The sequence below is a fragment of the Oryctolagus cuniculus genome, chromosome 18 (assembly GCF_051225735.1).
Source record: "Oryctolagus cuniculus isolate XC-2025 breed Fujian yellow rabbit chromosome 18, ASM5122573v1, whole genome shotgun sequence".
NCBI classification, from domain to species: domain Eukaryota; kingdom Metazoa; phylum Chordata; class Mammalia; order Lagomorpha; family Leporidae; genus Oryctolagus; species Oryctolagus cuniculus.
In genome coordinates this window covers 68,948,909-68,964,646 of record NC_142884.1, presented here as the reverse complement: position 1 = coordinate 68,964,646, position 15,738 = coordinate 68,948,909, and the positions used below count along the sequence as shown (strand labels likewise).

The window sequence follows — 15,738 nt, the reverse complement described above, 5'->3', positions numbered from 1 at the left end:
TTTTCTTTTCCTTATACAAATCATAAGTAGAAAAAGGATGTGTGGGCAGAAAATATGATACCATTCAAAAACTATCATCACATTTTCTTTATCCATTCATCCACTTATGGACATATAGATTGATTCCATTTCTTGGCCATTGTGAATAATGCTGCAGTGAACATGGGAGTGAAGATATCTCTCTGACATAATGGTTTCATTTCCTTTGAATGCAGAGCTAGTGATAAGAATGCTGGATCATGTGGTAGTTCTATTGTGAAATTTTTGAGAATCTCCATACTATTTTCCATACTGGTTTATTACTTTACATTGCCACCAAGAGTGTATTCGAGTTCCTGGATAAACCTGGGGACCATGATATTGAGTGAAATAAGCCAGGGAAATAGAGACAAACACTACGTGGTCTCATGCGTGTGTGGAATCTAAAAAAGTTGAACTTGTAAATTTTGAGATCAGACTGGTGGTTAGCTGGGGGCAGGAGAGTAAAAACAGACAGAGTGGAGGAGATGTAGGTCAGGCTTTACAAATGTCCACCTAGAGGGGCCTGTGCTGTGGCATAGTAGGTTAAGACTCTGCCTACAGCCCCGATACCCTATATGGCCACCAGTTTGAGTCGCAGTTGCTCCACTTCTGATCTAGCTCCCTGCTGATGGCCTGGGAAAGCAGTGGAAGGTGGCAAAGTCCTTGGGCCCCTGTGCCCATGTGGGAGACCTGATGTAAGCTCCTGGCTCCTGGCTCCTGGCTTCAGATTGGCCCAGCTCTGGTTGTTGTGGCTATTTGGGGAATGAACCAGCAGATGGAAGACCTCTCTCTCTGTCTCTCTCTCTCTGTCTATAACTCTGCCTCTCAAGTAAATAAATCTTTTTAAAAATTTTCAACTAGATAGGAAGAATAAATTCAAGAGATCTATTATATAGCAGTTTATAATATAATTATAATAGTTAATAGTTGATCATTAGTATAAAGTTAACAAAATATTATTATTCTTGAAAAAAGCTAAAAATCTAGGTGTAGAATGTTTTCACCTCAAAAATGGTAACTCTGAAAAGTAATTCATATGTAAGTTAGTTTACAATACACATATACTTCATATGTTATACATGGTAAACACAATTTTAACTGTTGATTTAAATAAGTCAATATAAATATCACTAGCATTATCACCAAAGAGCTATTAATATCAAGATTCTACCTGATTTGAAATTATTTGGGCAACTGTTTTATTTTCTGTGCTTCTTTTCAAATATGGTGCTTCTGCTATATTGGGCTTGTTTTCTTTCATATAACTACAATCTCATTCCAGCCGATGCTAGTCTCCAATAATTTATTTGCTGTTATAAATTTCTCTAGGAATTTTGTCAAATGTCTTCAGCATAAGAGAAGAATTATCACAAAGTCTGTCAACCCTCATAGTCATTTGTAACCATCTTCTTTTAATATGTCTTTGGAAAGAACAGTCATTTCACAGCTCAATTAAAAAATTAACTTGTTCCTGTTGAAAATATAGAGAAACATGAATCATTTATAACAGCTTATTTTTGAATGAAAAAACATGAGTTCATTTAACAGAAACATAATTTACCAGAAAATTTATCACATGGACAGCCTGGAAGCAGATTTATTGGTTCAATGAACATAAAGTCCTATCTAGTATCTACACATGAAATAAGGAAATCATTTTATTACCAGCAAATACAAATTAGTCTGGCATGACACAGAGAAAGATGATAAGAACTGGTCTTGCTAGTTCCTGACTTGATAAAATAGATATTAATAATTTAATGCCTTCTTGAAAAATAATGGTTACAGCTCCTAATTTTCAGAGACGCAGTATGAACTTACTGAGTGAGTCAAATGGTGGGCATTTTCAATCGTTTCTCAGAGGGAGGGAGGGATTCACAGGAAACCAAAACCATGGGAGGAGCCAAAATTTCATTCTGGTTGGATTCACTCACTATATGCATTTCCTTCACAAAGACAAGTGAGACAGACTGAAATAAAGAAATGGACTGCACACTGTACACCTGACTCAGGAGATTCAGGGACAGGCAGTTAGCTCACAAGCATTTTACACATGGAAGCACAAAGAGACATCTGAAGACAGATTTCTCTCTGGAAAAGTTTAAACAAGTACCTGGAGGGAAGGATTCCAGGGCCAGCTTGGTGAGTAACTGGGGGTGTGATGAGCATAACAGTGCCCCCCAGCCCTGTCCACATCCTGGCCTAACACCCCATGGATATGTTACCCTACATGGCAAGGGGGAACGGGCCGTCAATGGAATAAAGGGTTCCAGCCAAGTGCCATTCCGGTAAGCAGATGCTCCTGTGTTTCATTATCTGCGCTGAGGCCTAAAAAGTCTACAAGGCAGGGAGAAGAGGATCCAGAGTGATGCAGGTGGAGGCCTAACCCCCCCCCCCCCCACCGCCATTGCTGTCTTTCGACATGAAGGAAGTGACCGTGAGCCAAGGAATAGGAAACTGGGCAATGACGGAGCCAAAAGGCAAGAACACACTTCCATGTGTGAATGATGGACAAGGATACTCTGATACAGAGGAGTCTTTTCCAAGAAGATACATAGAAAAACACATCCATAGCAAGCCTGTCTCCTGAAAAGGAGATTGAAAAAAAAATTGCGAGGAGGGAAAGGCATTTTCAAAAGGCTGTAAATAATATGATCAAAGAGATGACCGAAGTTGGAATATACATCAAATAAATCACGAAGCTGTGGCGAACGCACTTGCAGAGAATTAGGAAATGTAAAGACACGAATGCTGGAGTTAAACATTATCAACAGAAGCACAACCGTCTGGTGCAGTGTTTAAACCGACGCTCAGAATGCCCACATCCCGTTCTGAGAACAGTTTGGGGCTCCAGCTCCACTTCCAAATTCAAGCTTCCTGGTAAAGCACACCCTGGAGGCAGCTCATGAAAGCTGAAGTGGTTGGGTCCCCATCACCTACGTGAGAACTAGGGCTGAGTCCTTGGCTCAGTTCTTGGATTAGGCTTGGCCCAGCCCTGGCATTAGAGCACATGGGAGATCTCTTTCCCTCCCTCCCTCTCTCTCTCTCTCTCTCTCTCTCTCTCGTCTCCCACTCTCTTTTCTGCCCCTCTGCATTTTAAACATAATAAACAAATAAACAAAGATAAATAATTCCAAAAACATATATTGTCAACAGAGATATTGGAGAACAAAGTCAAATAAAGGTCTTCCCAAAAACAGAAGAATGGAAAATAGATGAAGGCAGACGAGAAAGTTACAGTATAACAGAATACAGAATTTTATAAAGAATAAAAGCAAACTTCTAGAAAGACAAAAGAAATAAAATGGTGTTTGGTAATAGACTTTTTTTTGCCCAAAGTGCAGGCTGGCCCTTACCCTCGGCTCCTGGGAAGTGATCTCTGAGACCTCTATGCCTTGTTCTGCCCACATAGGCGGGCTACAACCTTCAGCAAGGTGCCATGGTCATGGAATTCCAGGAGAGTCTGAGGAACAGTTGGAGACTAAAGACAACTGAAAGCATGACCATGACAACCGAATGCAACACCTCATTTTACACTGAATACTTATACTCTAAAAGACACCATTGAGATAACTGGCAAATGTGTAAGCTATGGAGATTCACGGTATATCATATACTTCCAAATATCAATACCTTTTTGATTGCTTCTATCTTTAAAAAAATCATAATACTTTATTTATAGATATTAGCCAGTTTCCCAACCTAGAATCCATTGCCTGCAGGACAGCCTGGGTTTGCAAGAAGAGGGCTCAACCTCAGGCAAGTATACACCAAGGGACTCCCCGGTCTTTTCCAAAGGGAACTACAACTGTGCACTACAGTAGTTGGAAACTGGGTGGAAAGGGGCAATGGTCACACATTCAAAGGGCACTGGGTGTGAGTGGACATTGATGACCGGTCCACCTCCCCTCTTCAAGAGTGCAGGCATATGGAACCTCAAAATAAGTGAAGTCCTGACCCACATCTGGCCCAAGGGCCCAGTAGTTGCAAAGCCAAATGCACAACTGAATTGCATATGTCCTATACTTGTATGTCCCCCATTTAGCTCCTTGGCCAATGAGGTGAGGTCAGAAGTGAGAGCCGTCACAGTAAGACAGGACAAGTGGAATTCCCTGAAATCAAGCCTCCTCTGATCCCACTGAACAAAATGGCAAATCTATGCTAGGGAAAAGGAGTAAAAGTAGTGCTATCTTCAAGGGTCTAAATCATGCAGAAGACCCCACAGTATCGCATGTTGACTCACTATCTTTCACCGGAGGGAACCGGAGGATGCTGAGAACAGCAGTGGATTCCCATAAGTATATTTACCAGGTCTAGAGTGTACTGACAAGGTCTCAGGTACAGAGTATATGGCTACTGATTTTACAAAGTGTCAGCTTTCAAGCCTTTCCAATAGGAACATCACATTGCAAAAGTTTGGGGTTCTGAAAATATACCACATTATCTGCAACAGAGAAATATACAACTTTCTAAAACAGCTCTTAATTTGCTAATGAGCCCAGCTAGGGAGGAAGTGTCTTACAATGGGACACTGAATGTGAGCAGAATTGCCCATAATAAGCTTGATTGCATCAGACCTACCAGGTCATAAAGTTGACTGGGCTCAGCAGAAAATCATCGTAAATTGGAAATGGAGCACATGGGATCAGGCATGAGCAGGTGCAAGCAAGCTGCACAAGCCAGGAGCCCAGACACCCATGTCACCCACTACTGTTTCAGCAGTACCTTCCCACATCTTGCCCCGAGGGCTGCATGAAATGTCTTTTATTGCCAACTGTGAGAGAAGGGAAAAATCTAAACTTGGTATGGATGGTTCAGTTCAGAGCTGAAAATGAGTGATAGCACCCCAGCGGCACTGATGGAGTTGCAAGCGTTGTACAGGAAAACTTTCCCGAAGAACAGAACTTCTGGCTGGTGCCCTGGCTCATTCATGTTCTGTGAAGTAAGCTCATGACAATAATTTATATGGTTTTATGGGCAGTAGGTTGGCCAGTTTGAAAGAGACTCAGTAGAAGATTTGGACAATTAGAGATCAAGAGGTGTGAGGTAGAGGAACGTGGTTAGACCTATGAGAAGGAACATAAAATGTAAAAATCTTTGCCTACTTGAAAATACATAATACATGGAAGGATCACGAAACAAGAAAGTGTGGGGAGCAACCCGGACTGGACTGAGTTACTGGAATTAAGACTTATTCTATGCATCTGCTCTCCCACAATATGGCGCTGGGAGAGGAGAAAACAGCTTCTACACAGCTGCCTCCAGTTCAGCCAATAAACTGTAGGACTTGCTCCTGATTGGAGGAGAGCAGCGTACTCGGCGTGTGGGCAGCCGAGTTGGGATTGGCAGAGGAGGACTATAAAGGAGGAGAGAGATGGCATGCACCAGGAACATCTAAGGGGAACATCTAAGGGAAACACCTGTGCAGCCCCCGAGAGAGCCGGCCGGCGGTGTGCCGCTCCCCTGCGGAAGTGGGGAAAGTGGCCAGGGGGAACCGCCCTTCCACGGAGGTGGAAAGGACAGTAGCCAACCCGGAAGAACCAGCAGCAAACCCGGGGAGGGCCGAGCAGACGAAAGAACAGCGCAGGGTCCTGTGTCGTTCCTCCACGAAGAGGGGGAGCGACAGAAAGTATACAGAATTACGTAGCTAACTGGTATTTTTTAATGATTTTATTTATTTATTTGAGAAGCAGCCTTACAGATAGTGAGAGACAGAGAAAAAGGTTTTCCATCTGCTGGTTCACTGCCCAAATTGCTGCAATGGCCAGAGCTGGGCCAATTGGAAGCCAGGAGCCAGGAGCCTCTTCTGCGTCTCCCATGCAGGTACAGGGGCCCAAGCACTTGGGCCATCTTCCACTGCTTTCCCGTGCCATAGCAGATAGCTGGATCAGAATAGGAGCTGCTGGGACTTGGACCAATGACCATACAGCATGCCAGCACCACAGGAGGAGGCTTAGCATACTATGCCACACAGCCGGCCCCCTAGCTCGCTGGTGTTAACCAACCTTAATCACTGGTCACCAAAGTGCTGGTACGATAGGCATAAGGACAGAGTGTGCCAATATTGTAGTTAAACAGATAAAGCCACCAGCCAGCCCCATATGGGTGCTGGTTCATATACTAGTTGCTCCACTTCCCATTGGCTCTCTGCTAATGGCCTGGGAAAAGCAGTGGAAGATGGTCCAAGTGTTTGGGCCTTTGTCACCAATGTGAGAGATCTGACTGAAGCGCCTGTATCCTGGCTTCAGCCTGGCCCAGGGCTGGCTGCTGCAGCCATCTGGGGAGTGAACCAGTGAATGGAAGATTCTCTCTCTCTCACTGTGGGGAGCAACTGAGACTAGACTAAGTTACTGGAATTAAGACTTATTCTATGCATCTGCTCTCCCACAATATGGCGCTGGGGAGGAGTAAACTTCTACGCAGCTGCCTCTTGCCAATTTGACTGATAAGCTGCAGGAGCTGATCCTGCTCCTGATTGGAGGAGAGCAGCGTGCTCGGCGTGTGGGGAGCAGAGTTGGGATTGGTGGAGAGGACTATAAAGGAGGAGAGAGCCAACATGCACCAGGAACATCTGAAGGAACACCTGAGCAGCCCCCGAGAGAGCCGGCCGGCGGTGTGCCATTCCTCTGCGGAAGCGGGGAAAGTGGCAGGGGGAGCCGCCCCTCCACGGAGTTGGAGGGGTCGGCAGCCAACCCGGGAAGGACCAGCAGCAAACCCAGGAAGGGCCGAGCAGACAAAAGAACAGCGCAGGGTCCTGTGTCGTTCCTCCGCGAATGGGGGAGCGACACTCTCACTATAACTTTGACTTTCAAAATAAACAAATTTCTCTTTTAAAAACAGAACAGAGTAGCCAAGGAGGCAGAGATGGAATCTATGCATAACCAAGCAGCATGAGCTCCTACTCATCCAGACTGATCTGGCCACTACCACTTCTGGATGATCAAAGGCTCAGCAACAGTGACCAACCTTCATTCTCCAAAACAATCCCCCATCTACAAGGAGTTTTACATTTCCATTTACACCCAGTTGACCATATCAGATTCCTTACACCCTGACCAGGAGAGAGAGTCATTTTAATTAGCATCCTTGCAGCTACTGGGGATGGGTTGCCCTTACTGCCTGTGAGGCATCTGTAAGTGCCACCTGTCAAGGGTCTCCAGGGACCCTTTGATAGCTGGGATGCGACAGACCAGCATATTTCATGGCAGTGTGCCCACTCCCATCACTCTCTGCTGAAACACAAAACACTGGCTGATGCAATATTTTGTAAAACACTAACTCACTGGTAATTGCCTAAAATCAGCGAGTGAAAGAGCGGCTGTTAGATTATGGGGCAGTGAGGAGTACACGTGGCTTGTAGATGGAACTATAGTCAACTTCAATGGTAAATGAAAAGTATGGCAGCTATAACAAGACACAATCATAGCAGAGGTTAAACTCCTATGGTGTTGTCTGCTAGGGAAATGTGAAACTGATGTGGAGAGTAGGAGAAGGGGAGAGGCCAGGAGAACCCCTGCAGTGTTAGACTTAATCCATCTTCTTCCACACTGTGAGATTTCCCAGGAAAGGATCCTCGCCAGAGACCTGCAGGAGCTGCTACCAGAATTCCCATGGAGCAGGTAGGTCTGAGCAGCACGGTGAGAGGCAGATCCGCAGAGAGGCCGGACTGTGCCTCCAGACGCCTGGCTCAGGACTTGACAAGTTATTTTCCCAGCTGCCAGGAAGGAACTGTCTCAGCTGGAAAGTCACAGAACCACGTTCACGTCTGCTTTGTCAGGAAGTCAACACCCAGTGCCTAAGGGTAGGTGTGTGGGATGGCAGTTACGATGCTGCTTGCAATGCCCACATGACGTATCAGAGACATTCAAGCTCAAGCTCTGCTCTAAATTCCAACTTCCTGTGCAGGCACACGCTGGGAGTCTGCATGTGATGGTTCAAGTAGCTGGTTCCTGCCAGCCATGTTGGGTAACTGGATTGAGTTCCCATCTCCTGGCTTCAGCCTGGTCCAGCCCTGGTTGATACTGATACTTGGGGGAGTGAAACATGGAGGGGAGATCTCTGTCTGCCTCTGTCTCTCTGACTTTCAAATAAACAAGTTCACAGTTTTTTTTTAAATAAAATGTTTGGGCACTATAAATGGCCAGCACATTCACCCCAACTCAGGAAATCTCTGACTATCTCCACAAAGTCTCCCAATCATTTGTGACAGCACTAGTCTTACCTCTCCATTGGCTCCAACCTGCAGGTGTTGATCCCTACAGCACCCTCCAATAACATTCTTGCATGGTCAACCAGGCCTCCAAGTGTACTTCCCAAGGAACTCAACCTGTGATAATATATTATTTAAAAATCTGGAGACAGCTCAAAGGAAAGCTACAAGTGATGGGGAAGGGATATGACAATGGAGAGCTATTTTTCCTTACAAGGTTTAATTTTCTAAGTATCATCATGTATTTTATAAACACTTTAGAATAAAATTAAAAAATAGCAAAAAAATTTCACAATGTAGACTATACTAGAGAAGGAATTGTGGATCAGGTTTTTTTTTTTCCAACTCAGTTTATTTTCACTTGCAAATCATCAAAATCAAAATATAGGCAAACTACTGATACATCAGAAAGCTCGCTCTCCTACCATGCTATGTAGAAACCACGCCATATGCCCTCTACTTTCATTTCACATTTGTCCTTGCACACAAGAAGGTACTCATCCCCACACAAAACCAACACAGACACTTGGTTCTGAACTTTTTCTTTCAGGCTGCCACTCTCTAAAATCCAGACTTGAGAAAAATGATAAAAACAGCAAATCTGAAAGGATATCACAGATGTATCACTGAGTTGATACATGCATTTGAAAATCAAACAACCAGGGCTGGTGTTGTGGCTTAGCAGGTAAAGCCTCCACCTGCAATGCTGGCATCTCCTATGTGCCTGGCTGCTCCACTTTCAATCCTGCTCTCTGCTATGGCCTTGGCAAAGCTGTGGATGATGGCTCAAGGGTGTGGGACCCTCCCACCCATATGGGACATCTTCTGCTCCTGGCTCTTGGCTCCTCGTTTCCATTGAAGCCATCTGGGGACTGAACCAGCAGATAGAAGATCTCTTTCTCTCTCTGTCTCTGTCACTCTATAATGCTTTCAAATAAAAATAAATAAATAAATCTTTTAAAAAATTAAAGTCAAGGGGTCGGCGCCATGGCTCACTTGGTTAATCCTCCACTTGTGGTGCTGGCATCCCATATGAGCACTGGGTTCTAGTCTCTTCCAATCCAGCTTTCTGCTGTGGCCCTGGAGGGCAGTGAAGGATGGCCCAGGTAATTGGACCCCTGCACCCACATGGGAGACCAGGAAGGAGCACCTGGATCCTGGCTTTGGATCAGCGCAGCGCCGGCTGCAGCAGCCATTTGGGGAGTGAACCAATGGAAGGAAGACCTTTCTCTCTGTCTCTCTGTCTATAACTCTACCTGTCAAATAAAACAAACAAACAAATAAATACATAAAAAGAAAGTCAAACAATCAACTGAATTGATTGATTTGAATATGCTTTGATGTGTCTGATTCATCCTACTGGAGGAAAATATCAATGACTCGGTCAAACCTAACTCACATGGCCTGAATTAAATGGTCCAGGTGTAGCTGTCTACCTGGAACCAAGGATCAGAAACTTACTCCACATGTTTGAAAGAAAACCAAACCTATCAATGGCCAAGAATTATCAAATAAAGGTTGATTTTTTTTATTTGACAGGTAGAGTTATAACAGTGAGAGAGAGAGAGAGACAGAGAGAAAGGTAAAGGCTGATTTTGTCTAAGGACAGTTGATAAGATCTAGAACTATAGGTCACTCAGGACGAAGAAGATATTAAGATCCTTCAGATTTTTCCATACCACTAAATAATTGCAAAATTCCAGGTCTAAGAAGCACTACAATCAACATCATGTACACAAAACAGGATGTTCTGTTCCTAGCATTGCCATTTATTTAGTTACAAGTCCCCTTGGCAGCATCAATTCAGACATGTCATACTCTTGGACATTGCCTCTGTAAACCTGAGCCACTCACACACAGTACATCAGTGCTCTCCAATTCCATGTCAGACTCTGTTATTCTATTATTCTAAAAGACAATGCCATCTGATAAAACACAATCTTCAATGATTGACTTCCACTTGGTTGCTTATTGTGAGTTTTTTGTTAGTTGCAGTTTTAACTTATCATCTGCAGAATTTATTTAGGGGTGGGCACTGGCATAGCAGTTAAGATGGTGCCTGAGATACGGAGATTAAGCCCCAGCCTCTCAGCTTCCTACCTGGCTTCCCTACTAATGTTCACCCTGGGAGGCAGTAGCTGATGGTCCAGTCACGTGGGAGGCTGGATGGAGTTCTGTGCTCCTATTTTTGGCCTGGCTCACCCCTGGCTACTGTGGGCACTTGGGGGGTGGACCAGATGAATCAAAGATACCACTTTCTCCCTCCTCCCTTCTCCCCCTTCTTTTCTCTCAAATAAAACAAAAGAAAATTCATTAAGATAAAAATGTATTAAATTATATTTGGGAAAGCATTTTTGTTTGTTTTTAATGGAGCTGCTTCCCAGAGTGAATAAGGGCTGTTTGAGTGCCAAGGCGTTTATAAGATTAAGACATTATTTCTCACAGATGACCCCCATGTCATAGAGGCAACCCTGCATTGCCACACTGACTCTACTCTGTGTGTATGCTGGACATTCAAGATCAATGAGCTTTCGAAAGCTCAGTCTTCTCAAAATGAAATGGGTCTTGTATCATTTTTCTTATTTGGTTTATTTGAAGTTACAGAATCTTTGTGTTTTACATCCGAGAGAGGTACCCTATCTTCCTTCATATCACATCTGTGCATTTACACAGCCAAGTGCTCTGGAGAAGAAGGGGAAAAAGGATCCCATGCAATTTAAACACATCATAACCTTTCCACAAACAATTGCTGACAGCTAAATCATTGTTTGCTGGCAAATGTTTAAATCTAGTGTAACTTGACTTCACTTGTTACAATCAACAAATATTTTTCTACTTTTATTTCCTTTTTTCGGGTCTGTTTAAAGGGAAAAAACACAATAACCTTAGCATTTGTTAACCGTTTGTAATAATCACAGAGTCTATCAGAAGATGTAACACCCACCACACACACACACACACACACACACACACACATACACGGAGAGAAGACATACATCTACACATATTTTTACTGTTTTAAGAAAAAGGAATCTCATATAATTTCCTAATTTTAAACTTTAATACAACATTTCTTAAAATATATTCTGCATTTCATTTCAAAAATGCATTTTATTCAGAAAAAAAGAACAGATTACAAATCAGGAAAGCCAAGTCACGGAATGTGATGCGTCAACGCATTTGGAGGCCATAACATTGCAGGCTCCAACAGTGCAGAGTGCAAAGGACCACAAGGCGTCACCGTCTATAAACCTGTCTACATTCCAGCTACCCACAAGGCTAGCACCGCTACTAAATAAAGCACACACCTGTAAAAGACTAAGAGCTGTGATGATATTTGCCTTCAGCTTAGCTTCCAATAAATGCTAGCATTTCTGTCAAATCCCTCCCTCACCACCACAGGTCTTCCAATTAAAAGGAAATGAAAGTATACCATTTACCAATATAGTCTTTCATAAACTGCTATGCTAATAGGTCCTTAAGATTTAGTTAGGCATTTACAGAAACATCAATATGGACATAGTGCTAGGAGAAGAGACAGGCAGGTTTTACAAGGAAAGTTAATAAGGGAAACACAGAAAATAAGCAGATAGTAATGCAGAATTTACATTATTTCCAAATTTTCTGGCGGACACAAACTAAGGAATACAGTATTTACTTGGGAGGCACTTGAAGGTGTGACTATGAACAGCAAAGTGCCTTGGTTACAGAACTGGCTTACAGAATTCAAGGTAGCTCCATGCAAGCATCTTATTTACATGCCCTCAAAATTCATCATGGTGATAGTTCCATAAGGCTATTGACAATGCTTTGACCTCCAAGTGGATATATACAACCTAATCAGAATGGACTAGTTCCTGGGTTGTATTGATTTTTGAGTACATTTTTGAGAAATTAATCCCATCACCGTGGAGAGAAGTAAGTAGAATGACAGATTTAGTATAGGTCATATAATATGCTATGTCTCCTTTAGTGCAAGCATCCTTTAATTACTCTTCTGGTTGTGCAGAAAAGGGGGCATGGTTGTAGCTCATATTTAAAAAAAAAAATATGTACTGCAGGCAGGTCAACGCACAGCAAAATTCATGCCAGAAGGGTTATATATTTTGGAATGGGAAATGGAGCCCCACATTTTTTTTTAAATACATAAGAAGATGCCCCATAAAAGATAGTCATGGGAAATCAAAGAAAAGCTGGTTATAAGCTTCAGAAAAACAGAAATATTAATCTACAAAAAATTACATAAAATTTTGGGGAAACAGTCTCTAAAGCATATGTCATTCGAGGTATTACAGTTGTAATCAAAAAATAAATTTTTGCTGTGCTAAGAATTTTTTAATATATGTCATCAAGTTTGGTTGAAAACACTTGACATTCTTTGGGAAAATGGCATTGTTTGGGGCCTTAACTACTGTCACCATCAAACACACAGAGCAAACTTTGCCAAAGTAAGATATCACGTAACTGACAAGCGTCGCACTTTTCAAATCTTGTATGAATCGTGTGTTGAGTCGAAGTCCGACCCCCAAAACCAAGTGTATTCCAAATTGCTAAGAAGACTCAAATAGTCAAAGAGCAATCAATACAAACCAGCCAAAGACAACAGAACATTTTTGAGACTACTGATGTATTGAATGTAATACAGAGAAAGGCAGAGGGGCTTGATAAGTTTCTGGCCACCAAAGATGCAAACACCCGCCAAACAGGATCTCAGAAGCATTTCCAGGTTCATGAATAACATCACGGGAAGACTAAAGCAAACACAGAAGATGTTCTCAAATAAAGCAAGGTCAGTATAGTCCAACGTTGACTTTTATCTCTAAGGAAACTTATGTGTTACATAGTTAAGAGACCGGGGCTACAGTGTTCACACTTAGAAACTGCAGTCATTAAGCAGGTTGTTTTAGATCCTATGGGAACAGTTGGAAATTAACAGCAGTATCTCATTGATTGTTACTTAAAATGATTGTTATGAGGAATATGTCACTGGATGAGGCCTCCTGGAGCCATCCGAAGCCTGGACATGCCGAGGTGGCAGTGCTGCAAATCCAATGCCTGTACATTCAGTGTAAAAATATTTTTTTGTGTGTCCATTAAGAGCCCCTGGCTATTAAAACGAACTGTCGTAAGTAGAATTTAAATCAGAGCTGCCAATCAAAAGAAGTACTCTTTCTGGTTTTCATTGACTGTACTTTGTATATTAAGCTCGCTTTTCAAAACAGCCTCAGCACTGTCTACGTTCTCTGACCTTTTTGCCTCATTTCTTTTGTATAACCTTTTCTGCTGATAAATACGAATGGCAATGGCAGTGATGCAGAGCAAGATAAAGATCACAACAGCAATCAAACCTAGTGAGAGAAGAGAAAAGACACAGAAAGTCAGAATTTTTGTCCGAACATACGCTCTGTCGGTTTCATTGCTTAATAAGTCACAATAAAATTAGTTTTCACTTAAATCCAGGATCCACTGCATATAAATTGGAAATAAGAAAGCATCAGGTATCCCTGGTCCAAGTAGAATCATAATATATTGAACTCTGGAGTTCCATGAACCTGTGGATTCAGTTCTGTTTATTCCCGAATGCACATTAAATTGAATTTATATAGTACATTTATGAGGATCCTTCAAAGAGTTCATAGAGAACGGAATTAAAGGTAATTTTATTTTGATGCAAAGCAATTCAAAATCCATACATAGTATTTTTCCTCATCATATGAATTTTCCACGAATGTATTGAATACCCCTTGTATAGTTAACACAAAAGGATTATCTGCACGTCTCTAAGACCATGTAGCCACTTCATATTAAGATATAGACAAGTTTTCATTATTTAGACATGATAGACTAGTATTAACATCATAGAAGGGTTAAATGTGTTTTATGATTCAATGTGTAAAAATTATATTGAATTTTTATACTTTGTCATCCTATTGAATAGTACAAAAAGGTTGCATATAAAAATAATCCTTATTAGTGAAACATAACTTGGATACTCAGAATGAAGGAATATTGGCTTTTTGAAGCTCTAGTTAGAAATAAAAATTTTAAGTACTACAATTCTTAGTTATTTGTGTGGATATTAACCCTGGAACTCTATTAGGGCAATGTGCCTTAAGGAGAGATCTGTGAACCCTGGGCAGTCCTTAGGGTTTCCCAAGGGATCCACAGATTAGCAGATTTCACAGTAATCCTAAAATGTCATTTTCAAAGTGTTGACATTTTAATCTTTATTTTTTTTTTTTCATTCCAGGTCTAAAAGGAGGCTGGGTAAAAATCCTGGCACTTGACATGAATTAAGGCAAGGACACCAGGCTGTAATGGCAGTTATTAAATTCACAAAGTAGAAGAGACTGCACCACCAGGCAACAGCAACAAAAAGATAAAAAGCCACTCAAGAACGTCCTTGACGAAGCAGTAGAAATGACTCCTTTTATTAAAACTTGACTCTGGGTTCCAAGCCTGTTTCACGTTTGTTTGTGTTGAAGGGGGAAACACTCTCATACATGAAGTGCCAGTGGTGCACTTGGAGATATGACGGCCACCCCCAGGATGAGCGCTGTGTGGACACTGGAGTCAGGAACTGATCTGAACTAGTTGTGTGTTGCTTCATTAACACCACTTCTATCAGAAAGAATGACCAACAGACCAACTCCGGCTCTGAAGACTTGGGTGCCTAATGGATATGATCTCTAAAATCAATGAAGCAAATCTGTCACTTCAAGAAAAACAACAAGGGAGTGATCATTTAGCATAGCAATTAAGATGCCCCTTGAGACTTTTCATCCCATATCAGAGTACTGGGGTAGCAGTTCAAGCTCTGTTCCTGATCCTGGCTTCCTGCTCATGTGCAGGCTGGGAGGTAACAGGTGATACCTCAAAAAGTCGGGCCATTGCCACCTATGTGGAAGAACTGGATTGAGTTCCTGGCTACTAGTTCAGGCCTGGTGCCAGTCCTGGCTATCTATTGTAGGTATTTGGGTAGTGAACAAGCAGATGCCAGATCTCTCCATATATATTTTTTAATTTTTTATTTAATTTGAAAGGAGAGATAAAGAGAGAAAGATATATATATATATATATATATATATATATCCTTTCAAATTAAATAAAAAATTAAAATTGGAAGTGGGGCAGGAGTTGTGGCACAGTGGGTTAAGCTTCTATTTGGGATGCTAACATCCCATATTGGAATGCCAATTCAAGTCCTGGCTACTCCATTTCCACTTCCCAGCCTGTTTCCCGCTAATGTGTCTGGAATCTGTGGATGATGGTTCAAGTATTTGAGTTCCTGTCATTCATGTGGGAGACCTGTATAGAGTTTCTGTCTCCTGGCTTCAGCCTGGCCCAGACCCAGCTGTTGAGACCATCTGGGGAGTAAACCAGCAAATGGAAGACAGATGGCTAGATAGGTAGATAGATGGATACACAGACAGACAGATAGACAGAATCTCCCCTCTCTCTCCCTGTCACTCCAACTTTTAAATATATAGATATATAAAATATATACA

General features: G+C 42.2%; 1 protein-coding gene across 1 annotated transcript in view; it reads right to left on the bottom strand.

Moving 5' to 3' along the window:
• Window positions 1-12,840: 12,840 nt before the first annotated feature.
• The window catches only part of CNTNAP4 (contactin associated protein family member 4), a 300,407-nt gene continuing 297,509 nt past the window's right edge, over window positions 12,841-15,738 (bottom strand). The window contains exon 24 of the mRNA XM_070062759.2: window positions 12,841-13,578. Coding sequence (XP_069918860.2) covers window positions 13,385-13,578 — 194 coding nt within the window. The 3' untranslated portion in view covers window positions 12,841-13,384. The remainder of the gene's footprint in view (window positions 13,579-15,738) is intronic.